Source organism: Ailuropoda melanoleuca, chromosome 1, assembly GCF_002007445.2.
Source record: "Ailuropoda melanoleuca isolate Jingjing chromosome 1, ASM200744v2, whole genome shotgun sequence".
Classification (NCBI taxonomy): domain Eukaryota; kingdom Metazoa; phylum Chordata; class Mammalia; order Carnivora; family Ursidae; genus Ailuropoda; species Ailuropoda melanoleuca.
Window position 1 is genome coordinate 133,986,183 of NC_048218.1, and position 27,914 is coordinate 134,014,096.

The following is a 27,914-nucleotide window of genomic DNA, read 5'->3' on the forward strand; positions in this document are numbered from 1 at the left end:
TTAGGTACTCAATAAATGATTATTATTGCTATTTATTTTGGCTAGCTGGGCAGGGAAAAGAAAAGCATCTTCATTACATTCAAATTTTCTAAAACATGATGTCTCTTAAATTGATAGAGCTTGTGCTTTTCTTTGACATAAAATACAGTGCAATAGTGTCAGGGTAGTCTTAAACTGCAGTCTATTTTCTGTTTTCTACACTAATTGCTTTGGGATCCTTTTAGGACAACCTGAACAGGATATCAGCAGCGTTGAAGGATATAAAGATTTATTTGGGTTTATATTAAATGCAATTTTCTTTAAACAGGGGACTTCCCTCCTGCCCCCCAGCTACAATCTTTGCAGAAAGAGACCTTTTGTGGAAGACAAAGTTATGCACAAAGTATTGGCAGGTGCAAGTAGGGAAATGTACATTTGTAGGGATCTAGAAAACCTAAAACACTTTAAATACAGATTTTCCTATTATGGACAGGAAATGATGAAAGCAGAAAGCTGAAGATAGAAGGCTGTCAGAAAAACCTGACTAAGCCTCATTTGTCATTTAAGAAATAAATCACAAATAGATCACAGTAGAAAGGCTTTTGTTTCTGAGGGACTACTGAGTACACATTTTGTGTATCTTTCCATTAGTGGGATCATCACTGATCAAAGTGCCCTTGTAACTGTACTAGGTATAATCAGGCAGTTTACTTTCCACAGCCTTAAGCTGAACCCATAGGGCTCCACCAGAGGGCAGTATTCACAAATACTGCGGCAGGGGAAGCTTTAGCTCTGTGTGTGTGTGTGTGTGTGTGTGTGTGTGTGTGTGCGTGCTAGAGAGAGAGTATACATACACACACACACTCACGCATACACACAGTAAAAACATATACTTTATATACTGTAAAATATAGACTGTAAAAAATTTACTGTAAAATATATACTGTAAATATATATTTTATTTTTATACTCTATTATGTTTTACAGTATATGTGTGTATATAAATACTGTAAATATATATAAATATACTATATATACGTGTGTGTGTATATATATATGTATATATATATGAAGATGGATCTGGAATTTTCAGCCTCTTTCAATCTCAGATCCCTTTCCTTTTGCAGTGGGCTAGATTCAGATAGTTAATATAACAAACTAATATATCATAATTCATGTTTCTTACCCTAAAAAGGAGGCAATAAGAAACAGGAAGCTGATTTTCTGGAGAGAGATTAAATATTTTTAAATATTTACTACAAAAAGATTTTTTTATAATTACAATTTTAAAAAGGCTTTGATATGTTTCTTCCATTATGGATATGAGCTGCTTTATTTAGTCTAGAATTTGGGGGGAAGAAAAAAAAACCCACATTTTTCTATGCCAAGTTAACAGCATCTCTTGGGGAAGATAAGTGATTTGTGAGAAATCACTCACAGCTTGATAAGGGTTCTCAAAAATGAGTTCCAAACAACATTAGAACAAAACAAAACACTGAATAATAATTAACTTTGCTTCTTAGGACAGTGTCTTAAAATGTTTATGTTGTACTTAAAAAATATTCCTGGTGTCAAAATTATTCAGGGAATATGGGGAACCTGTTAGAGGAGCCCAACTCCTTCGTCAGGATTGCTGGTCTCCCCAGGTTCTCCTGATCTCAGAGCACTGTGTGAACAAATGTTCCACGGGGGGTGGGGTCAGGGCTCTCCACGCCCAAGGTAGGCTCAACTTCATGACGATTGGAAGAAAAACTTCCACAAGCTCTCTCACCTTCCGACTCAAGCTTCCATGAGCTACTCTCAATGTTTCTGAGAACTATGGGTTTGAGGTTTTCGCTTTAACATGTACGTGGTCCTCAGCCCGGAATCTGTCCTGTTGCACGTAGGGGACGGCAAACGTTAGCTTAGACTGGCTAGGAATGAACACATGGAGGGCACAGTGATCCTTTCCATAGTGATTTTTGATGATGTTGTTGATGATAGTGAGGAAGATGATGAAGGACACCTCCAAACAGAAAAAAAGGACAAGAGAGAAAACAGAAAACAAATATTAATATTAAGGGCAATAAGCTACATGGGTTGCAATTGAGGCCCTAGATCATGAAGGAAAAAAAATAAATTTCCGTCACAATTACATATCTGACTGTATCTAGGTCTTGGGATTTTTTTTTTTTTCTTCCCTGGGAGCAGACACACTTTCATATTCTACTTACAAGAGTACTGACAACTGCGGGGACAGCAGCTCTGAGCGTTCCTTTGAAGTATGTCAAAGGAGACGCTTCGAGCTCTGCTAAAAGTGTGCTGCACCATCATTAAAAGCCAATTAAAATTCAGGAACCAAAAGCATGTTTATACCGGGCTAGAACTTTTTTTTTTCATACTTTAAAAGACCATCGAGCTCCCTAAAATGATTTAGTTAAAAAGTCCGTTCTTATTTACTCACCAACAAGTAAGTCATGGGACCAGCACTATTCTTTCCATCTTAGCATTTTTTAGTATTTCTTAGTACATTTTTTTTAAAGTGAAAATTTTACCTATGCAATATCCTATTCAGTATAAGAAATGGGCTGTTTTGGGGGAACTATATTCATTGGGATTAAACACCTAGAGTATGCTTAAAACTAAAAGTTGTGTTCCAGAAGTCACCAAAACAGAATGGAAGGGCCCCTGGGTGGCTCAGTCAGTTGCACCTCCCACTCTTGGTTTCTGTTCAGGTCATGATCTCGGGGTCTTGAGATCGAGTCCCGCATGGGCTCCCAGCTCAAAGAGGAGTCTGCTAAAGTTTCTCTCTCCCTCTCCCTCTGCCCCTCCCTCTGTTCTCTTCCTCTCTCTTTCTAAAATGAATAAATCTTTTTTTTAAAAAAGAGTGGAATATGCGACACACCAGTTTCTAATTCTAAACCTCACCCCATTTTCCCATAGTCTTAAGTCTTAATTGCCACTGACGTTCCCTAGCCTTCCTCTGGGGATTCTCTATTTTCCAGTGGATTCTTGCAGATGACTGTGGTCTCTGTGGCAATACCCAGTCAGTGGAAACCTGCTGAGGGGCACATAGTAGACCAGCATCTTTAGCTGCTACCCCCATGAGCACTGAGGGAGGCCACACACCCCAAAACTGCTCCCAGCAGATGGCTGAGCAGGGCAGGGGTACTGGAGCCAACCCATACCCGCTGAAGTGACATTCCTCTAGCAAACACCTTTTCTCTAGAGCTTCTCCTCAGTTTGTCCAAGATTTTCTTAGAACTCTTCTGTTGGTCTGAGGCTCCCTTTTCCCCAGTCCTTATCTTGTCACTCTTCACAATTCTCATCCTCCCATCTCTGTCTGAAGGCTCTGCCTGCCTGCTTCTCCTCTCCGCTGCTTTATCCTTCACAGGAAATACCCCCAATCCCTTGCACATCCCGTCCTGCCCAAGCGTTTACGTCTTGGAGGATCCAAACTGACACGAATGGGGAAATTGAGGGCTACATAGTCCCCCCCATAAAAATGGCGGCCCATCCTCTGAGGATCTCATGAGTGATGACTTAGGAAAAAGTCCCCAAAGAGAGGAATACTCTTGACAGCATGATGCCTGGAGCATTTGAAAAATACAGGGTGAATAATGCCTATAAGGACAGCAGAGTTAACTATTTCCCATTAAATGGAATTGATGCCTTATAGAGGAATAAGGGTAAATTGAGGGCAGTTAACAGCCAGATTTAAGTGTGACAGCCAGAGGGCCTCTAGGGTAGTTAACACAGAAGGCCCTGTTTCCTGCACGGCAAAAGAAGATGCAGTAGAGGAACCAGATTTCATGTTAGAATTGCAGAGCTCCAGAGACATTGAAATGTTCAGCAAAGACAATACTGGTGCCCCAAGGTCACGACAGTAGTTGGAAAAATCTGGAACTCTGACAGAATTGGAACACCTGAGTGAGTGCTGACCCAGATGGCCTTAATGTTCTCCTCAACGTGACTAAACTTTAGAGAGACTTCTTCCTACCTCTAAGCTCCTGACCTCTCTTTCCTTAGAGCATTTACTTTGGAAAGTGTGTAACTGTATTTTTTTCTTTGCCTCCTTGAGATATAAATCTTTTTTAAAAGCCTCTTGACTGTTTTTCAACTCAGAGAAATCTTTCTGTAGGACCAGAGAGCCATCCTTTTCCAAATCTAATCCTCAGGGAAGATAGTGCACCATCTTCCAGTCTCTGGGAGGGTAGGAGCCCAATTTTCATGGACAGCAATTAATAAACACCAACAGCCTAATAACAGAGAAAAACATTCACAAACACACTGTGCTAGCTATATTCCATCCATCAACCCTTCCAACCCCCACAGCCCCCAACACTTTTCCACTGCTTCACTCCAGAGCCTAAACACCTTCCTGCCTTTTGTTTGCATGGAGTTGAAATCAGACTTGGTTCTGGCTTCTCTCCTTTATTTCAATAGCCTTGAATAGAGTCTTCCTAACCCTGTTTAACACTGTCCTGTGCAATTTTCGCCTTAACAACATCACTGAGAATTATCGCTCTTCAGATCCCTCTGACCATGAGGACTCAACACAGGGGAGGAGGCTGTTCCCCCTTCACACAAGCGAGCGTTTGTCATATGCAGAAAGAGGCTGCAAGACAGTAGGTGGTCCTCTCCACAGTTATTCCTCCCACCGTCCTGGCTACCAGGCTGACAAGTATGATTCTAGCATAAAATCATATAAATTCTAGCGTAATATAAATACAAATTCTAGCATCATATAACTAGAGACACAATGGTCTGCCAAGAGAGTACTTCTGGTACTGGGTGTTGAGGGTGTTTGATCGAGAAGGCCAGAATTAAAAACTGGATATGAACATGTTATTGACTTGGCAGCATTTTCTTGGAACACTTGATTTTACCCTGGTGAAGATCCCCCCAAATGGACCAAACTCACTGCTAAGGGTGGCTCTTACAGGTCAAGCCTAAGTGATGGCCTACACTGAGCGAGGTGCAAATGCCTGTGTGGCAAGGCCAATTGTAGAGGAAGGAGAAGAAGATTCGGGAATGTGGGTCGGTGGAATGAGTATTACGAGTCTAGACTATGCTCCCTGGGATGTCCCGTGGAATCCAGCACCCAGCAAGGCTGGCAGGAATGCACTGGTAGCATTCACTGGCGCCAACGTTCATGAGCACTTCAGTGGTAACTCATCCAGGAGGGACAGGGGAGTTTGTAGGAAACGTGCTCACAGAGCTCATCTCATGATCAGTACTCATGAGGCTGATTCAGCCTTGGATTGAAGCTAGGTGGCAGTGCTAAGTGCCCTCTGCAAGGGACCCACAAGAATAAAGTGGTAGTTGGTGTTGGGGGGGAGGGGGAGGTTGAGCTTCAGAGAGTTAAAGAGATTGCTAATAGAACATGACATCACCAGGGGCAAAAGAGGCAGGTAGCCTGTGAGTGTGCTATTTAACATCTACAGTCAGCAGCAGGAGCAAATGGAGGAGCAGGAAGCTGAGGGCTGCTGCCTCAATAAAAAGTTGCAATTCTTTGCCCCGTTGTTAAACCTAAGCTGATCTTGAGATCCAGAATCCACTCACTGAAGAGACGACCATGTGCTCAGAAGGAACAAGTCTGCAACACCACAGGGATTATACACTGTGATGATTCTCCAGACCCTTCGCCAAATGGACCTACAACCATTTTCTCATGTGACCATATACTGGGGAAAGGGAAATATCCAGACAGAGATCTATTGGATACAGGGTCTGAGTGACATTGATATGTAGAGACTCAGAACATCATCAGAGCCCCATAGTTAGGGTGGAGATTACAGAAACCATGTAATAAATGGAATCTTGCTAAAGTCTGGCTTCGAGTGGAGTCACTGTGTCCACAGATATATCCAGTGGTCATCTCCTTGTCTCCAAGTGAGTTGTCATTCGGCAGTTAGAGCATTCTCCATGTTGGGTCCTTATACTTACTGAAAAGGCCAAGAGAAAGGACTCCAAAATTACTGCCCATTACCCACTCCCAAGCAAGATGATTAATCAAAGCATCCCTGGGGATGGGAAGGAATGGTAGGAACTAACACCACCATTAGAGACTTCCAGGATGCAGGGGCATGGCCGTAACATATTTCTAAGTCACTGGTCTGGCTCCTGCAGAAACTGAATGCATCTTGGAAACCGTAGACCACTGGAAGCTGAGCCGAGTAATAGGTCTGGCCACAGCTGCTACACTATATGTGGTATCATTGCAAGAGCTGACCAAGAAGGCTTCAGGTACATGATATGCAAGCATGGCTTTTGCAAATGCATATTTTTAAAAATTATGATCAGAAAAGATCAAGAAAAAGTTACCTTTATATGTAATGGACAACAATATTCACTCACTGCTAGTTTTTCCTCAGGACTATATTAACTCATCCACTCCTTTGTCATAACTTATTCAAAAGAAATCTGGACCATCTGAACACTTCACAGATTATCACATTGATGACATCATGCTGATTTGGACAGAACAGCAACAATAACAACAACAAAAAACAGGTGGCTAGGACATTAGAGGCCTTGCGAAGACATACCAGGGAACTGCTATTTTAGTCAAGTTTTTACAGGTCTAGTGGTCAGGGGAAGTTGAGATATCCCCTGCAAGGTAAAAGACAAACTGATGCATCTTCCAATCCCTAACATATAAAAGGAAGCACAACACCTGCTAGAAATTTTAGAGTTCTGGCTGGAATACCTTATGCACATAGAAATACTATTATAACCCTTAAGTCCAATAATGTGGACGATTTGAATGAATCTAAGAGCAGAAAGTGTTTTGCAACCAGTCTAGGCTGTGGTATAAGCAGCCCTACCACTGGGACCACATAATCTGGCAGGATCTATATTGTTGGAAATGCCAATGGTGAGAAAAGATAGAATGTAAATTTATGGCAAACCCCAGTGGGAGATTCATAATGCCTGCTATTGGGATTCTGGAAAAAGGCCATGCCATCTGCAGTAGAGAATTATATACTCCATTTGAGAATCACCTGCTGGCATGATGCTTGGCCCTGGTACAGAAACTTGACCATGGGGCGTCAAGTGACCATGTGTCTGGAACTGCTCATAAAGAGCCGAGTTCTTTTAGACCCATAATGTCATAAAGTCAGAAGGCTCAACAGCAGTCCATCATGAGTTAGAAATGATACATTTGAGATCAAGTCTAAACGACAACAGAGGGCTCAGGCCAGCTGTGTGAGCAGATGGCCCAAACCCCAAGTCACTTGCAATGGCTGTACTAGGTGCTCCTTCATGACTAAATTCCCTATGAACAGCTGAAGAAAGGAGAAAAACCCCAGCTTGATTTACGGATGGGCAGGTTCAGTACATGGGTATGAATTGAAGCTGGATAACAGTGAACAGTGTTGCTTGATAACAGCAGAAAGAAAAATCTTCCTGATGGGTAAAGGTGCAAATGGAGAACCTGGTCATCCACTCTTTGTGAAAGGAGAAGTGACCTGAGGGGAGAAGACATACAGATTTCTGGACATTTGCTAATGGCTGGCCAGCAGCATGGAAGGAAGAGACCAGAAGATCAGAGATAAGGTCTTGGAGAGCATGCAGATGAACGCTTGAGAGTGGGCAGCGATTTCTGAATCATAGGTTAATATCTAACAGAATCATAGGTCAATATCTAACATCCACAAAGGACAGGCACTGAAGAGTGAAGCAGACAAATGATCTGATCAGTTGAGATTAGCCATTTATGTCATTGGCCATTTCAGAACTGGCGTTTTTAGGTACATGAATGGAATGACCACAGCCATAACACTGGTGTTTCTTGATCATAAGCAAAGATTAGATGATGTTGCTGCTTATTGGCTTGTCTTTTGATTTTTTCCCCATACTTTCTTTTGTGCCTAAAATCTAGAAGACAAGAATTATAGCAATTATATAAACAAGTCATGAGGTTCAGACGAAAATTATTAATACCAGAATTAGGTAGCAAGACAGAGTTCTACCAGAAGTACAGTAAATTCCACAGAAACTGAGCCTTATTTTGTTGATTGCATATTTTTAGATTCACATATTGACTCAGACTGAATTTTTAAAAATCTCATTTTAAAACTTTGCTAATTATAATGACCATCAGGGGGAGGGGCAGGAAATTATATTAAATGGGCAGCAAATGAGTCAACAGAAAGGTGTTTTTTTGTTTGTGTTTATTTAAGCAGGCTCCACTACCAGCATGGAGCCCAGCACGGGGTTTAAACTCAGGACCCTGAGATCAAGACCTGAGCTGAGATCAAGTGTTGGTTGCTTAACTAGTCGACTGAGCCACCCAGAAACCCCTCAACATTTTTTGTTTTTTGTGTTTTTTTTAAAGATTTTATTTATTTATTTGACAGAGAGAGAGGGAACGAGAGAGTATAAGCAGGGGGAGAGGCAAGACAGAAGCAGGCTCCCTGCTGAGCAAGGAGCGCAATGGGGAATTCAATCCCAGGACCCTGGGGTCATGCCCTGAGCCCAAGGCAGATGCTTAACACACTGAGTCACCCAGGCGTCCCAAGAGAAAAGTTCTATTAAGGAATGCATTGCTGCTCCCAATTTTCCTAGATCTATAGGGAACTTTGTGGACTATGTAGTCCAGCCCTTTAATTTGTGAAAACTAAGGCCTTGAGAAGGGAGATTGTGTTGTAATGTAGGTTGTGGCAAAAGTATGATTAGAACCCAGTTATTCTGTCAAATGTTTTCCTGCTAAGTCATATAGTCTGTCTTGAACATAGAATAATGTTACTTGAAATTACTGTGGTTACCCACATGAAATTCATTTTCTTTGAATGAATTTCAAAGAAATGACTTCTTAACTTATCATAATGGTGACCCTCAATAACTCAAAGAAGCCACTCTTAATGCAATTCAAGAACGTGGTGGTAATAATGCTGAAAAGTATGAAAAGTGACAGAGAGCAGGTTGAAAATTCCAAATTACTAATTTGTCTCAGTCAGGTGCTCACATTTTTGAGAGTGAATATCTTTTGAAAATGTGAATTAACCTACTTCATGGCTGGCACTATTTCTTTGATTACCATGTACCTTCCTGTGATAAGGTTGTAGATTTTCCATCCTTAATTCTAAGATCTCATTTAAAATTTGTATATGCTTTTGGTCAGTTTAATAACAATATCTCACTTTCAGGGTTATTTCTTTCAGATTCTAAACTTCAGACTGTTTCTGGGGCACTAGCTAATCAGTATTCCATGCTGGTTTTCTTTAAACTGTTTTCTTTCTTTTTCAGGTTCTTCATCAATACAAGTATTTTCATCACTTGGGTGATGATACTAAGATCGTGAGGTGATAAAACCTTACCTGAGAATAATTTTCTCCTTCTCTCTGTATTTCACAAGTTCAATACATTTACTATAAAATATTTTTATTATGTAACATGTATTTTGTGTAATAGTGATCAATTATTAAATTCATTAACAAAAAATATTTAATGACAAGAAATGTTTTGCCAAAATTTGTAAGAAAAAACATATTCTTGTCTGAGCTTAGACAGAATGCTAGAATCAGGAAGGCAATCTGACATAAGGCCAAGCAAGTTTAAGTGATTTTTTACCTCACCTATTCTCTAGAATACCAAAACTGATGAAAGTCTTTTACTGTTATATCAACGCCTTTCTGGTCTCTCAATCCTTTGACCTTTTTTCTCTCCACACTGCATCTCCTGACAGGCTATGCCCTGGCTCCCGACCTTCCTCTTTCTAAAGTTCTAAAAGGGAGAGTTCTCTGATCTATCAGTGTTTCTCCTGACTTTGAATGCACCTAGTTTTTGTCCTTTTTTTCCCCCCAGAGAAAAGGAACGTGTGCGTGCATGTGTGCACGTGCACGCATGTGTATATACGTGAGTGGGTGTTGGAGATGGGGGGTTGGGTAGGAAGTAAGCAGGGGAAAAAGATGGTCTTAACATTTCAGCCAGCTTAACCAAATGGTAGACAGGCTTCTTCTTGCCTCTAGGTCCCTGCTTCTCCATCCTTCGTGCCTACTTCAGTTTTAATTTTTATTTTTTTAACAACCCATCAAGGAATGATTGAGATACAAAAAGCCACATATTTCATGGATACATTTGATGAGTTCGGACATATATAAATACCTGTGAAAGCATCACCACAAGCAAGATAATGCACAAATTCATCACCTCCAAAAGCTTCCTCATGTTCCATTTTTCAGTGGTAAGAATGCTTTACATGAAAATTCCTACTCAAACGTGGTTAAGTGCACAATGCAGTATTCTTAACTATAGGCATCCTATTGTGCAGCAGTTTCTAGAATTTGCTCATCTTGTGTAATTGCAACTTTCGAGCTGTGCAGTGGTAACTCCCCAGTGCGAGGGGTGTAACTAAACAGAGCATTTGCAACAGTCCAAATGTGAGAATTACAGAAAGCGAAAGCTGAGTTTTTTTGATGGCTTGAGGTTGAGGGGGAGAATGAAAGAGAGGATGGTGTCAAGGATGTTGTCTAGTGTTTTGCCATGGTTCTGGCAATTGGAACCATGTGAAGTTTTAATAGGGACACGTTACGGCCAGATCCGCACTTCAGAGAGGGTGCAGGTGGCTGCATGGAGGACGCATTTGGAAGAAACGGGGCAGCAAGGCCACGAAGAGGCTGCTGCACAAACCCCAGGCCAAGGTGCAAAGGTCTGAGGGAAGTATAACTGAATTCCATACTCTAGGCAGCTATAACTCAGTCTGCAAGTCCTAAGTCCTATTAAAAGGAAGTGATTCATTAGTATAGGACTTTCTTTTAAATGGCTACAGCAATAAATTTGAATAGCCCTTTTTAAGGCAAGAGTTGAACCATTCAAGAACTCTCATCAATTGAGGAGAATAGTTCCTTGAATTTCATGGGTAGAACAGAAAATGAAATTCTCCAGCTCAACAGAAGCAAGCTGGCCCCACAGCAGAAACTTTTCTTCACTGAAAGCAGAAATGTCAACTGAACATCTTGAGGTATGAGCTTGGTAAGGCATTACACACGGAATGAAAAAATTGGTCAATTTTGCTAATAATCAGTATTGTCTCTGGTTCAGCTATCTTACTTCAAATTTTAGGCACAATTCTGTATACAGTGAAGAAAATGGTATTCCCTGATTGTTTGGAAACATGCTCTGAAGAACAGAGGCTCTTAAATATGCCTTGAAATATTTTACTTGCAAATTTTCCCATTCATAAATAAAATATAGAATCAGATATTGCCTTTTCTGAAGCACAACACTTACTTCATAGCAATATCATTATTCCCCCAAATCAAAATTGATGGCACTTTATACAATCTGATTCCGGGTAACTTACAAACCTCTCTTTTCAGCTCTTCTTTATCATTGCAAATTTAATGTATTTCACGTTGCCCAGCGTTTCTGGAATAAGCAATGCACTTCACAACGCTTTACTTAGTAACAGTATTCCCTTACCTTTAACTCCTATTCTCTTGGTTCAACTAGTAAATTCTCATCCCCTTTAAGACTTTACTCAGTTTTCTCTCCCTGCAATTTGCCTGATTTGCCCTGGAAGAATTAGTTATTTCACCTTCAGATTTGATTTTTTATGTATTCTTTCCCCCAGTCCATCAGTCTTTACTTTCTTTACTTCCCTCTTTGATGGTTACACGTTCTACGGTCCAACAATTTAGTCACCCTGTCCTTTAATTCCCTTGCATATCTTTTTGCCTAATCCATCTGTTAAGACTGATTCTCATTAAAATTTACCATGTCTGTTCTCTGTGCCTACATAGAAACCCCAAGCCAAAGCTGGGGAAAATCATGTCACAAGTCAGATAGGGGTCACTGTGTGTTGTCTCTAAACTCAAAAGGGCTCTCGTTATGTAGAGCACCCTTGCTACTTGCTCTCCCACTCATCTGCAGGACTATTTTAAACCTCCTTTATTCTCTTCAAAAAATCTAATCCATACTCCCTTCCTCTTCTCTGTAGGCAGATGACCTCATATCTTATCTCAATGAGAAGCTCATAGCTATCACAAGGAAACGGTCTTAACCTCCTCATATCAAAAACACAGTCATCTACATTTGTACTAATAATCTCCTTTTTTGGTTGTTTCATTAGGGCAGTAATTTCATACCTCGGCTGCACACGGACAACAGCGAGGGGGCTTTGAAAATACACTTACGCTTGGCCCAGAAAACAGAGATGACGATTTGAACGGTCTGGCTTGGAGTTTGGGTAACCATGTTTTTTAAAGCTCCTCAGATGATTCTAATGTGGAGTCAGGGCAGGGAACCGACCCTTAGAGAAATTTTCCTTTCTCCTCTTGAAGGGGTTTGTCAGACAAGGACCTAGATTCTAACTTCTCATATTGCACGCTAAAACTTACTCACTGCCTCTTCTCTGTTTGTAGCCAGCATGTAGAGAATATTCCCTGTCAAATATGTCCTTCCCTTTGACTTTGCATTTTATTCAGTCCTCTCTCATCTTAAAAATCAAGTCAAACCAAACCAACTGACTGACCAACCAATCAAACAACAAAAAAATTTTAGATTTCTCCTGCATACCTGTGACGGTCAGTGTTACGTGTTGACTTGGTTAGCTGTAGTAGCCGGTTATACAGATACAACTGGAGGCCTGTTGTGATGGGATTTTGTAGAGATGATTAGCATCTCCCGTCAGCTGACGTTAAGTAAAGAGCTTGTTTTCCGTGTTCTGGTGCGCATGCCTGATCTCACCAGCTGAAAGGCTTTACAATCTTTCAAGAGTTTAGATTCCAAAATGAAGAAGAGATACCACCTGTGGGCCGAGGTGTCTGCTTTCTGCCTGAGTTTCTAGTCTGCCCTGATACAATCCAAGTGTCTAAAAAGATTTAAATACTTGTTGAGTCCATTCTTTAAAATTCGTTTCTGTCCCCATCATTCCACTGAAACAGCCTAGAGAAGTTATAATTAACCTTGTTTTTACAAACCATTTTTCATTCTTTTTCGAGAGGTTTCATTTTTAACCATTACTTATTCTTGCTCTTTTGAAATTGTTTTAAATTGTGAAAAATACAATACACAAAAGAATGTGTGGTTTAAATAATAATTGCTATGCAAATATACATATAATCACCGCATAGATTAAGAAATAGGACATTGCTGGTGTCTTAGAAATCCCGTAAACACTATTCCCTGATGACATCTGGTTTATTCTTCCAGGAGGCAAGCTATTCTTCCTTTTGTATTAGTCAATCCTTTAATTTTTTTTCATGGTTCTTAGAATCACACTGGATTTTTGGTAGCATGTTACTTTTTCTCCGTGTATTTGTGAAATCCGTTCATACTGATATGTAGAGTCCTGTTTATTTATTTTCCTGTCTTACATTCTGCTGTGTCATTGCACCACAAAATATCCATATCATTATTGGTGGACTTGGGGGCTGTTTTGAGCTGGGGGCTACAGTGAATGATACTGCTGTAAGTATGCTTACATGGACGATATTCAAAATACTTACTGGTAGATATGGCCAGTTCACACACCAATCACAAGTTGTCAAACCCATCTGAAGAGGAGCCGGGCCAACAGAAACAAATTTCTCTGGTATGCTGCACCAGTATGTACTGGCTAAATAACCACCCCGCACATTTGAAAAGGCCTCCTGACCTACCAGTTCAAGAGTTTTTCTGATGTGTGTATCTAGGAGTGCAATTACTAAGCGGTAAGGTATAGAACTCTTCAACAGACAGGTAATTTCTAACTATTTTTAAAATGGTCATGACATTTTGTACTTACACCACTTTATACTTAATGAGAATTCCATTTCCAATGTTTGGCTTCCTCAGACTAGATTTTTCCTTATGTATGTGCATAATATATTGCTGTAATTTAAATGGAATTATCCTGGAAACTAATGAGGTTGAGCATCTCTTTATATGTTTCTAAACCATTTGGATTTTATCTAAAGTATCTGTTGAAGTGTTTTTTCCTGTATTTCTCTTATGCTGCTTTTCTCTTGCCTCGGATTTGTGTTATATACTTTGACACTAGTCTTTTTGTTGGTTTGGTTTTTATATCAAATTATCTTTTCTAATTTTTTGACTTTTCTTATCAATTTCTTTATGGTGTTTGAGGAACAGAAACCTTTATTTTTATGCAGTAATATTTACCTAACATTCCTTCTGGATAGTGTCCCTTGTTTAAGAAATCTCTTCCTCTCCCAAGTTTATGAAGTCATTTTTCCATATTATCCTCTATATGTTAATAAATTTGTCTTTCATATTTAGGTCTTTAAATTACATGGTTTTTATCTTTGCAAATTGTGAGAGACAAGATCCATTGTTTATTTTTATTTTTTTTTAAGTGGCTATCCGGTTGACTCACGCTATTTAATTGCAAGTTCATGGTTTTTTGCAGACCTGCTTTATTTCCTCTGTTGTATGTAAAGTATCCATTTAGGCACCATTTTGTTCCATTGCTCAATTTATCCTGCGTCAGCACTATATTCTTAATTTCTATACCTTTATAGTCTTAATATCTGCTAGAAAATATTCATATATCTTGTTCTTGTTTTTCAGTGTGCTCTTCCTCACATTTAAAAAATTTACTTGCATTAAATCAATGGATTTATGATTTGGGAAGAATTGCATGTCACTACTATATCCAGTTTTTCAATCAATGAACGTTGTATTTAGCTCTAATTTAATATCTTAATAAAATTTTATTGTTTTCTTTGTAGAGATCTTGAACTTCATTAATTTATTTTTAGGCATTTGATACTTTTGATGCTAGTAAAAATCATTTCTTGAAATTTTCATTTTCTGATGATTTCTTATTCACAGAGAAGAAATTTATTTCTGTGTAGTTTTTATAATTAGTAAACTTGACAAATTCTTACATTTTAAAAACAAATTGTTGATTATTTTGGATATTTTACACACAAAGATGTATAATCTACAAATAATCATAGTTCTTTTCTTCTTTTCCACTTCTTATACCTTTACTTGTATTTTTCTTCTCTTGCTCTGACACAATGGCTAGAAACTCTGGTAAAGGTATTGAAGGGAATGGTGACAGTAGGCATACTTGTTTTGTTTCTGGTCTCAAAGGAAGAGCTTTCCATCCTTTCACCAGCAAGATTTTTCTTGTTTGTTTGTTTGGTAGATAATATTCAGCATATTTAAAAAATACTCCTTCATCCCAAGTGTGCTATAAAGTTTTTGTTATGGCTGGATTTTGAATTTTATCAAATATTACCCAGCATCTAATGATTTTTGTACCTTAGTATATTAATATACTAGGTTTCATTAATTCATTTTCCAACATTGAAACAATCTTGTGTACCTGGGATAATTCAACTTGGTTATGATTCTTATCACTTTCACGCATTTCCAGATCTTCAGATCTTGGCATATACATTAGTTTTTCCTACCTAATAATGGTAACTTGGCCTTCTTTCTCCTTTGATTGCTGCAGGTTTGTTAATTTTATTGAACTTTTTTTCAAAGAATCAAATTGTTGGAAGGTCATTTTTAAATTGAGTAATCCATCAAAATAATCCTTAAGTTTCACAAATAAATAAAAATATGATATAAAATAAAATAAAAAATGAAACTTTAAAAATAAAATTTTAATTTATTTGGAATTGTCATTTAAACAGAGGTAAAAGATTTCAACATTTTTGCCATCATAATTGTATTATTATGTTTTGATAGAAAACTATTTTGGTTCAATTTCCTATCAAAGCTTTAAAAACTGTAGATGTGGGGACTTTTTAGCTCTTAAAGCCTAGATAATCAACAGTCAATTCATTAATCATCAACTAATTACAAACTTTTAGATTGGACATTATCTTCAAAAAATGTTCCAAGATGTGTTTTACCTAAACTTTGAAAAAAAGTTTACCATATTAGATAATATACTTGATACACACTTGATCTTAGCCAAAAGGCCAAGAAACAATAGCATATCAGATGAAAGTTGATCAAGCAGTGTCAACGCATTCTTAAATTTAGTTATTTTTAAAAAGATAAATAGAAAAATAAAAATTCAAGTTAAATAAGTCTCCTATACTGTTTTAAGGTTAAGGAAATGATATATAACTTTCTTGCCATAGACAGGAAGTTATCAAAGAATATAAGAAACATATAAGTTCACTCAAAGATGTCTCTGACTCATTAAGAAAGGTAAATTTGAGCATTAATAAGAATAATGGTTTCAATGAATTAAAACATATCAAATTTTGAATCACTAAATTCTTCTCCTGAAACCAATATTACGCTATATGTTAACTAGGATTTAAATAAAAACTTGAAACAAAAAAAGTAAAAAAAAAAAAGTCTAATTTGTTTTCATCCTTGAGTTAGCAATGATAATAAAAATAAAAACAAAAGCTTTTTGGTCATCTTTGGAGGATAATAGGGAGCCATTTCTTATTTTGAAAAATGGTAAGTAAAGGAAAATTGTCCAATATTTTCCGTCTGTATCCTAACTTTCCTAAACAAACTATGTTACTGGGTAATCAAATATTGGTTGAGAAGTTTATCTTTTTAAAAGTATTCCAAGATGAAATGATGATTGAATTAGAATACCACCATTTTGTAACATTTAATTAATTAATGGCTCATTCTAGCCATTGGGCACCAGTGGCTATAAACCGGACAAAATGAAAGATAGCCGGACATTATACAGCTCCCAATGGAAACATATGATGGCAGCCTTTGACCTTGAACGCAAATCAGGTCAAATCTAGAGGGCAAAAAACCAAGTTACAGGCAATACAGAGACAGAGGAACTTGTTACCTCTACTGTGAGTATGCAATCAGCAAAAACCCAATTTGGTTGAAAGAACAGGTTTCTTCAAAAAGATTCACTGAAAAGGAAGGGGTGGGGAGGAGACTATGTAGATTAAAAGAAGCTTAGAAAACATTTTAAAAATAAAACAGGAAAACCACGCGAGTATTTTTTTACTAAGCAGATGTCAGTGATAAACCAGGAAGTAATTATCATAAATATGAAAATGGTGGTTGCATTTAGAGTTTGGGAAGGTGTTGTGAGAGGGAGGGGTAAAATGGTGGTCTTATGAGATGACTGGCAAAGTTAAATTCCTTGACCTGGGTGGTGGTGACAAGAGTGTCCAACATATAATAATTTATTAAGCTATACATTTATTTAATTCTGTTTTCTGTGCTGGGTTTAAAATTTATTTTTTAAACTGGGTGAATGAATGTATTTATAATTTTCAGAGAATATGTTATGAAATTTTCTATTTTGTAATAAAGAATCAACTTATCAAGTTGGTAAACACAAGAAGTCAAAGTTGACATTTTCAATATTTATTAGGAAGGCTGAGGCAACAGCCTTTTTATACAGCACAGTCTGCATAAGCTATCAAGATACATCTTGTATACAATCACAAAACCAAGACATATTTTTACATAGAGTAAAACTCAAGACAGATTTACAAGCATTTTAGATACAATTCTCATGTATTTCAATTCAATTTCTACAACCTTTAGCCCAAGAATTTATATTTGTTCATTAGATTTTCTAGAGAGATTTGGGTAGAACAGAAAAGAACACATTAGCAAATCACCAACACAGCATGCAACATGTAGTTAGAAACAAGACATACCTCCAAGTACTTTATTTTTTATTTTGAAATCAATTTATTAGATTTTTATTTTTTCAGACAAGATTTTTTTCCCATTAACATCAGATGTGTTTTTGTTAGGATATTAGCACACACATTAATCAGTAGTGGGAGCACCTGAGCACATCACCAACAAATATACAGACACAATCAAACGATAATCATATTCACATGCTGAATGCCAAATGAAATTAATATTTCAACTTTGTCTATTTTACCAAATGTATAGTTATGTACAGGTTAACCATTTAAGAAATGCTCTCGATCTACATATCAGATAAGGAATCATTTGATTAAATGATTTTGACTTAATGGATATCTTGAATAATGACAACAACATGGAACATACAGAAAACATCAATGTGTCATATTCAATGAGAATATCTGCTTCACTCATTCATTTTTGAATTACATCAAAGGCAAGTAATTATTAAAGAGACAGCTCATAATTATTCATCGAGCTTTCTTTCACTTCCATGTCAAGCTCAAAAAGACAGAAACTCACTCTGTCACATGGAGAGTTATAAACATATATATAGCTGTAGTTGGCTGCTTTTGGAATATTAGACATTATAGCAATGAAAATAAGTTTTTAAAAATATTGTTAGTTATGATTTAAATAATAAAGTAAAAAAATACTATAAACATCTTTATGATATCTTAATGAAATGAAACATCGATCAAATAATTTCTAATAAATTGGGCACAATATAGTATAGAATTTTGTTTTACTTCACATGACCACCGACCTAGTGTCACTACGACTATCACCACTACCATCACAACCATTCTTACAGTAAGAATCAATATCAGCTGGTTACCAGCTATAATATTCCCACAATATGACTATGTTAATGTGTGTGATCCACAAAACTAATTCCACTGATATGCTGAAAATATGCATTTATTTGTATGATTAGTTACAATATGGGCACATTAAGGAACAAAGACAATCACTGTTCCTTAGTCTTGGATACGTTCTTTTCAACAGAAATGGTAAAGAAAGAGGTCAGAGTCACCAAAAATATTCTTAATCTTAAGTAAAAACAGGGGGAAACACCGACTTCTTGCTTGTACCGTTACCTATGTCTGTAATGACCATTCTACAAGTCCCCATCTTTTGTAAAAATTCACTCTGTGCTTTTGCTTCTACAGCTAAAAGTTTCTTTAGGACCAAATTTTAAACCAAGAAGCAACTCCAGTCTCTGATGACTCAATGAAGTTGTGGGAAAATTAAGATGCTTTTCAAGATATAGGTGTTGGAATTGGACTGACTGTGTATTATTCAGAGATTACAAACTTTGTCATCAGTAGGATTAAAAAAACTGATTCCAAAAAATAAAAAGAAATGAAAAAGTGGAAAATTATGTGCTGTGATATATACAAAAAAAGTAAAAAAACACCAAGAGCCCTATTTGCAATTAAAAAAGAAACAGCTTGGTTGTAAGAAGGGTAATCGACATCATTCAGAAGAAATGCATTTGTTTGAGGATCAGTGTTGCATAGAATAATTCCCGCACAATTTAGGATTTTGGTCAGCTGCAAACTTGGCACACTGTGGCAGGATCTTATGCTCTCTGAAGGGGGATGCTGGTGCACAAAAAAGAAGCCCTGTCGTTAGCTCTCTTGACTGACCTGGCCCCATCGCTGGTGCCTTGGAACAAAGGGGCACCTAGAATGGAGAAACCCCTACCCTTTCAGGTCAAATAGCTACCAAGGGATGATCTTTGTTTTAGTGGCACCTCATTTGTGTTATTCTAAAAGAAATCACAACTGGAATGAAGTCAAACTTACTGGTCATACAACTTCTCATGCCTACTGCTAGATGTACGCGGCTGCAGAAGAGGGCCCAAGGTGAGCCAGAGTTTCCTTTGAAGGGTGAATAGCAAAATCATTTTATGTCAGAAAGCGATCTTCCCGAATCCTTCCCTTCCCCAGCTATGAGTGATGATTACAAGCTCCCTAAAGTGCTCACTTCTGCTGGAAATATCCATAGCAACCATCAGCAGATCTAGTTGTCTCTAAAAATAAAATCCGAGCAGTATCAAATCTTCCGTGCTCCCTTCCCTGCTTTCTTGTTTTAGAGCAGTATCAATGGTGAATGACGCTGCGTTATCAGGGAGGACAGGTAAAAAATAGAGGGAAGAAAACGGACTGTTTTCTTCCTTGGATTGGAGAAGAGTGATTTTGTATTTCTTTATGAACATAATAAAGATATATAGCCTGAATTTATTAGAAATTGTTTTATTTTTAATGTTTTACATTTAATCAATTCCTCTCAAATTTAAAGTATGTTTTTCTTTAAAAGTGAGAAAATTCAATATCCAACCAATGTATTTGGAGATAATTTCTCAAAACCTGCTAAAATCTCACCTTTGAATGAAGAAACAGCTTTCAAACTCAGAACACTCTGAGAAGCAATTTATTTTAGGGTAGGATATGGGAATAGTATAAGATTGACATAACTCATTTCATTTATAATAACCCAATTTGCAAATCATCCTGATTTAATTCTTCACCTTTTCTCAGGTTCAATGCAAGTTTGTATTTTAAAGAAAAACTATTAGTTTTGGAGCGAATACACTACTTTTATCCAAGTCAATGCTTCCCATCAGTATGGAGGATGTTTTTGCATATAAAATTTGAGAAATAAAGAGCTGCATAATAATTATTCCTCACTTTATGTATAAAACTATATCTGGCAATGTGCTTTATTTTTTTTCCTCACAGTTCACTTGGCTTGAACACCCCAACATTCCATTAGGAAGGCTAGGAATATGTAATTATTTTTATTCTACAAATAAGAAAACTGGGGGAAGTGACTTTAAGTGACATGTGCAAGGTGACACAGGGGCAGGACCAAGTCAGAAGTCAGTCTCCTCCTCCCAGCAGAGTGCATGTCCTAGAACTCCATTCTACTTCCTTTGTCTACACAGTTGGTTGACGGAGAAGAGGAAGCTTCCTTTTAATGACTTGGACATTGGTCCATTTATTCCGTATTAATAAAATAGCTCAAGTTATATTTTAATCTCAATATAATGCCGATTTTTCACTTATTTTCCCAATATTGATGAACTTGATCACTGTGATATTGTCACTAACAGAGAAAAATGGAGCACTAGGAAGAACTTGAGTTTAGTGTCAGGGTTTTCCTTATACAATCAATTAATGCATTAAGGACAAAAAAAGCATCATGGAACAGCAGGAAATGACACCAAATTAATTAATCCATGTCACAGATTAATATGATTTGTTTGCCAGAGGAAGAATTTCCTCTCTTTCAATACCTCCCTCAAGAGAAAGAAAACATGTGGAAAAACATTTGCAATTCCACAAAGACCAACTCATCACACTTCCTGGAACATACCATTTTAATCTATGTTCTTTGGTATGCACGTTGAAAATGTATTGGCTTAATGATCATTTAAGGAGATTTTGATGTTTTCAACCAAGGTTCCAATATTTTTGTGGGGCAACATTCTGTGTGAGCCAATCATGGCTTTATTTCTACATAAATGTAATTCCACTTCCACTTCATATTATCTTCACTCTACATCATTTCATAGTATACAAATGTGCTTTTACAACATGAATTCCAAAATCGGCGATGCTCACGCTTGTAACATTTAGACAGAGAGAAAATCTAAAAGCCGTAATTTGTCCATCTCCAGTACCCTCTCCCTCTGAACACAACCACCTCACTTCTAGTCTTGAACGCATACTGTAGTTGTATCCTATGTCAGAATCTAAAAACAGTAAGTCGTCTGAGAAAGTAAGATGAAGAAAAAAGATCTTTAGACTCCTGAAAACTGAGATTTGTTACAGCAGCTCTTTCCTTTCAACCAAGGTTCTTTTGCATAAATGATTGACTTTGTCTTGCATTAGGGACCATTTTAATATTCGAGCAGCTGCCTTTAGCTATAGTTCAACTCTGCTCAAAGATTTGTGCATTAAGTAATCAAAAAAGCTCTGTCTTTCTTGAAGCCATCCAAGGACTCAAAGCTCTTTTTTATGGTCTCCAATATATGAACTTTTTTCATTTGAGTTTTTTTCTGTGTTCCACAACAAAACATTCACAAAGCTTTAAGTATGTGTTTGCCTGTTGTTCCTCCTCTCACATTTACCCCTAAAAACATTGTAGAATAGTATCCAACTCTAGTCTTGATTTGAAATTATTAGGAGCAGTTTCTATACCCTGAGCAGACACATTTCTTCAATGGGTTTGAGTAGGACTGACCAAAAGTTTGTGCCAGTTGACTATTCTTTTTCTGAGATCCACTTTGTCAAGCCAGATACAGGCTTCGCCAATCAAGGTCTTTTTCATAAACTTCCCTCCATTAGAGAAAAGTAAAATCTAGAAAAAATAGCCAAAATTATATACACTTGCATATATTTTTCAACCTTTTTAAAGGACATTGATCGTCAAAGAAATCACACAGACAAGAAAGGGTGAGGGAAAGTAGCAGCTATACGTGTAAGAGAACTAATCCTCAAGATGTCCTCAAAAGATGTGCATAATGTTAATTAATTCACATCAGCATTTCCCAAAGGAAAAGACATCCTGGAGGATATGAGAATTTTAGATGACATGCATTAGCAGCTAATTTTGACTAGGTTTATGCTTACATGAATGGAAAATTTCTCAAAAGAACTTTGCTAGGTATATTTTTTACTAGTTTATGAGATATTAACTCAGATATGAAATTGAGTGCTGAGAAATAAACAAGAGCTCGCAAGGCAGATAAAACACAACGTTAATATTATTTAACATTTCATTTACTGGTGATTTCACTATGGTATGCACTTCCAAAGTGATTTCTTGTCATATGTAGAACTTAACGTTAGCTGAAATGCCATAGGATCTCAGACTCAAGACATTTTTTTTTTCTTTTAGAGAGGAGTTGAAAGAAAGGTGGAGAGCATTAGTAGTGCTAACCGTGAATCCTTGACAGTTCTCTCTTGCTCTCTCTCTTTCAGAATCTCCTTTAGAGAATTCATCTTCATTCTTGGTTAAAACCTTACTTTTATGTTTCTGACTTCAAAATCTACATTTCTAGTTATGGTTATAACTCATATCTCTTCTGGCCTCTGGTTTTGGGATTTCAGATGGCATTGCAGATTTTCACTTGGAGCCCGCTTTCTTATCAAATGTATCACATTTCAAACAAATGTGTGATCTTCCTCCCCCGCGGTCCCCTCTCTAACTACTTAATCTCTGCAGATGGCACTTTTGTTCACACGGACTGCAGTGCATCCTTCACTGTTTTTTTTTTTTAAATTTCTTTCCACTCTAATGTCTGTCGGTGCTCTCAATACAGTTTTAGCTTAGTAATATTTCTTATATTTGTCTTTAGTGTGGGCCCTTAAGTGCCAATACCATGGTCTTACTCTTCCCATACTTTTTCATCTCTTTCCTCCTGCCTCTTTTTCCCTCTTTCATTCTTTGTCCCCACATCTACTAAAGACACACTATGTACCAGCATTCTATGAGGCTGTAGAACAAGGAGTAATGAACCAGGCCTTGTCTTAGAGAGGCAGAAGGTATGGAAGCAGTGACAGGTAAGCATATAGATGATTTTACAGCATAGATTAGGATTGATAGCCTAATAGGTTAAGCAAAGTGTTATGTGAATAAGGTGTGATGAATTGCACCTGGGGTCATCAGTAAAGGGCTGAGTTAACATTGAAAGATTGTGGACCAATGAGATGGGTGGAGAGAGAGAAGGAGACAATATTGAAAGGGAAGAAAAATAGGAGCAAACATTGGAGGCTTAACCTGATTTGAAGATTGTGGTGTGACTGGAGTACAGAGAGCGTTGGGAAGTATACAAGGAGTTGAGATTAAATCAATACAATTACAGCTCACCTTAGAGAACTATGAATGAGGCAGGATATTGGTGAGTCATTAAGGGCTTTAATGGAACCTGCTAGCCAGTGTTGTTATCTATCTATCATCTATCTATCTATCTATCTATCTATCTATCTATCTATCTATCATCTATCATCAACTATCTAACTATTTTTAGTTCAAGTATCCTTAATGTACAGTGTTAACATTAGTTTCAGGTGTACAACACAATGATTCAGCAATTCTGTACATTGCTCAGGGCTCATCACAATAAGTATACTCTCCCCTTCACCTATTTCATCCATCCTGCCACACTCCTAGCCATTTTTAGAAGATACCTTTGCCAGCAGTGTGATGAAATGAATTAAGAGGGTAAGACTCTGATGCCAAGGAGGCCAGGTATACTGCTAAAGTGATCTGAGTAATAAAGATGAGGACTCAAAGAGGAATAGTGGCAGTGAGCATGGAAATAAATCTATATAAAAGGAACTGAGTAGTCAGAATAGGGAAAACTTGGTAGCTAATCGGATGGGTGAGTGGGCTGTGAAATTCTAAAGGGCCACTGGAAAGATACCTCTAAGAATTAACATGTAAAATGTCACATACTGTATGATCAGTATACACATGTCAAATAACAAATTGTGCATGAACAAAATTTTAAAATAGTAACAGTATAATATAGAGTTACCTGAAGAGAATGTCCGGCAGGACTGAGGCTGAATCTAAAAGTTTCATTGAATGAGGGCTCTCTATCATGTCGGCATACTCTTGTTTTTTTCTTGATTACCTTTTTCTGGGTAGAGATGTTCATCACATATATCTTTACATATAAATCTGAAAATAAGAACTCGGCTTGTAAAGTGTCCATGACTCACACAATTTTCTATTGAAAGAATTGTACTTGCACACTGAGAGTTCTTCTATATTTTACACAAAGCCAGAAGACTGTGCTCAGTTTGTTTCAGACAACAGAAAGTGTTTAAGAGATACACCAATTTTCTCAGCAATTCAGTTTTCCTGTTGTATGGTAAATACATTACTCTAAGTTTATGTGTTGAGAAAATTTAGCTAAAAACTAGTAAAATATCAACTTGTTTTACATAAAAGAAATTAGTTATTACTTTCCATTTTTCAGATATATTTGGTGTACAACCCAAATTTTACTCTACATTTTCCAGATTATTTAGGACATATTCCTACAGAATTCCTAGATGTATGACATTGCTCATTATCACAAAATTAGATACCTGGTAAGTGATCGGGAGATTTAAATTTGTAGGTGATATTTCTGCACTGGAGAATCTCAACTATTAGTTGTTCACCATCTGTCTTCATTTCCTTCTTCAGTGCAATCTTGATTTCTCCCATTACCTGAGTTTTGACTGGAAGAATTTAATAAAAGTGTTAAGGAATATGAAATACCATCTATTAAATGTTTAATTTAATCATTCATTCATACATTCATTTATTGCTTATCAAATGTTGAACACCTTATTCTATCCTGTGGATACACAGATGAATAAAATACAGTCTGAGACCTTAAGGAGTGTAAAATCTCTTGGGGAGACTGATAAATTACACACTTACAACAAAGTGTGCTAATAACGACAAGCTAGTAAATAGGGAGGTATGGAAGAAAAGCGAGTCAATAAGTATTACTTAACTGTAGATTCTTAGGCCAAAAGAGGAAACAGATGAGATTACGAGAAAAAAGATATCCATAAAAATAATATAATTTTAATATAATCTATAGGAAATCAGTCATGTGGAATACAAGAGTTGTTTGCTAACAATTTCTCATTACCAGGCTTGCGCAAGAACATTTGCTACCACAACTAAATGTCGTTATATGTTATTTCTACTTTCTTTCTTTTCCTTTATAAAAGAAATAGCCAACAAGAATATGTAGTAATGAAATTGCACAAGGGAAAATACGATGAGTGACCTAAATGAAATGTATTTCTTTCAAGTGTTTATCTTGGATCTTTGTATCACTGCAGAAGCTATTCATGCTAGGTCATGTTCTTTATGATTCACCCTTTCCGCTGCCAATTCATGTATGCATCCACTTCTCCAATCATCAACAAGAATTTTATTTCCCATCCTACCCTGTGATAAGCACTCTGTTAGGAAGAATGGTAACAGTCATGAGCCAAAACACGCATCCTTAATGGTTTTACGGTTTTTCCACCTATTTGGAAGAAAGCCTTAACAAATTATTTTCATTGATAAATGTAAAATTAGAAAAAGAAAAAAGGTAATGGAATACAAGGGCATGATTCCAAGACAGTCTGTGGAAGTACTGCTTGAGCTGAAACCAGAAAGATGAGAAAGACTTAACTAGTTGAAATGGATTAAGAACATGCTACAGAGAAGGAACAGTGTGCTACAGGAGGGAACATCATGGGACTAAAGAACTAAATCTGAGTTCATGTGATTATGACATGTTGTTAATTGGTACCATGTTAAGAATTTGGTTTTCATATTTAGGACAACAGGAACCTATTAAAGGTTTTTAAGTTTGGATATAGATCACTTGTTCTCAAACATCTTGGTTTTAGACTTCTTTACACTCTTTTTTTTTTTTTTTAAAGATTTTATTTATTTATTCGACAGAGATAGAGACAGCCAGCGAGAGAGGGAACACAAGCAGGGGGAGTGGGAGAGGAAGAAGCAGGCTCATAGCGGAAGAGCCTGATGTGGGTCTCGATCCCATAACGCCGGGATCAAGCCCTGAGCCGAAGGCAGACGCTTAACCGCTGTGCCACCCAGGTGCCCCTAGACTTCTTTACACTCTTAAACAAACAAATAGAAGGTCCTCAAAGAACAATCGTATTATAGCTATCAATATTAGAAATTAACATTTCTAATTAAGTTACAAAATTAGATATTCTAGAATATTTATTGACTCAATTAAAATGACAATAATATACTTATAAATAAATATTTTAAAGAAAAATAACCATATTTTCCAGAACAAAAATATACAGTGAGGAATGCTGTTTCATATTTTTTTCAAATTTCATTAATGTTTTCTTAATAAAGGACAGTTGGATTCTCATACCTGTTTCTATATTAAATCCAATTCAATATGTTGTTTTATTAATAGCTATTTCTGTATTAAATCCATTCACTATGTTGAAATATATGAAGAAAGAAATATATGAAGAAATTATTTGAATATCCTCTTTAGATAATATTAGATAATTACAATTTGACAAGTGGTAATTTCTTAAAGATTAGAGGAAATATGGAATCTGAAATCATATTAATGAACTTTTGAACTGATGCTTTAAAATACATCAGTCTGTATACATTCTTTTTAATCTTGCATTTTGAATGGCTCTTTTAACTATGCCTGACTTGGTAATAGCATATTCATTTTAGAAAATACTGGTTCATTGAGCTAGGCAGTTCTCGTTGACATATTTCATAAAATATTTAAAGCACATGTGTTAATATCATCACCAATATCATCAAAAAGGTCTTTGAATATTGAGAAGCCTCCAGACTCAGGAAGGCTGATAGAAGTTTTCCAAAGTTCTATTTTTATTTAAAATCCTAATTTTATCACTGACAACTATCATCACTTGTTTTTCTTAAAGTGACAAGCTTACTTTGTTAATTGTTGAGAATAAGTAGCATTTGTCTATCTTTTTAGCAAAAATTACACTTCTTATTAAAAAGGCTAGTTCAGCTTGCAACTCAAAAAGAACACAACAACAACAAAAAACCACAAACAGGTTTCCCCATGTCAACTATCATAATTCGGCAGGCAGCGAAGTGCTTCTGGTATTTTTTACATTTCACCACAAAGAATTAGAAAGACGTGTACTTAAGGGTCTAGGTTTAATAACAATAATTTTAACTTCCTCATTAAGGACAGTCTTAAATGAAACTGGCATTTTCCTTACAAGTGAGTGGAAGTTAAAAAAATAATACAGTGACTGTTAATATAGTCTGGTGTAACTGCCTTGCTTTGTGCTAAGTCCCCAGCAGTTTACTGCATCATTGCTTTTGCATTATCAATGTAAATGTCAATACAGTGAAAAGGTACATAATATCTTAGTATATTTTAAAAAATAATTTTGACCTCTGCATGCACGTAGACAAAATATAGAATACAGACTATAGTTGAGTAATCTTTGAGAGGAAACTAAAGTAACAAAAGTATTATGTGCAAAATTGTAAATATATTAGATGGTGGTTTTTTAATCCTTTTGATTGAATTTTGTCACATTTTGTGGATATGTTATTTTGATGAATTTCTTTCCTGGATCAAGTGTTTGATTAAATTAATTTAACTTTTTATGCCTGGTTGTACCCAGACATGTAGAGAAATATCTATCATTATCAATAACTAAGGTCCAAAAATATAGGAAACCACCCTTTACACTGAAACACAAATCTTCTGGATATAATTACATCATAACAGTTTAGCAACCAATGATTGTAGATACTTTACAGCAGTTAAATTAGCTTTCCTCTCAAGAAACTCAAGAAAATAAAACGCAAGC

General features: G+C 36.7%; 1 protein-coding gene across 1 annotated transcript in view; it reads right to left on the minus strand.

Annotated features, from left to right (window-relative positions):
- Positions 1-17,232: 17,232 nt before the first annotated feature.
- PCLO (piccolo presynaptic cytomatrix protein) overlaps positions 17,233-27,914 on the minus strand; it is a 378,386-nt gene continuing 367,704 nt past the window's right edge. The window contains 3 exon segments of the mRNA XM_019798053.2: positions 17,233-21,903; positions 24,086-24,231; positions 24,645-24,779. Coding sequence (XP_019653612.2) covers positions 21,763-21,903; positions 24,086-24,231; positions 24,645-24,779 — 422 coding nt within the window. The 3' untranslated portion in view covers positions 17,233-21,762.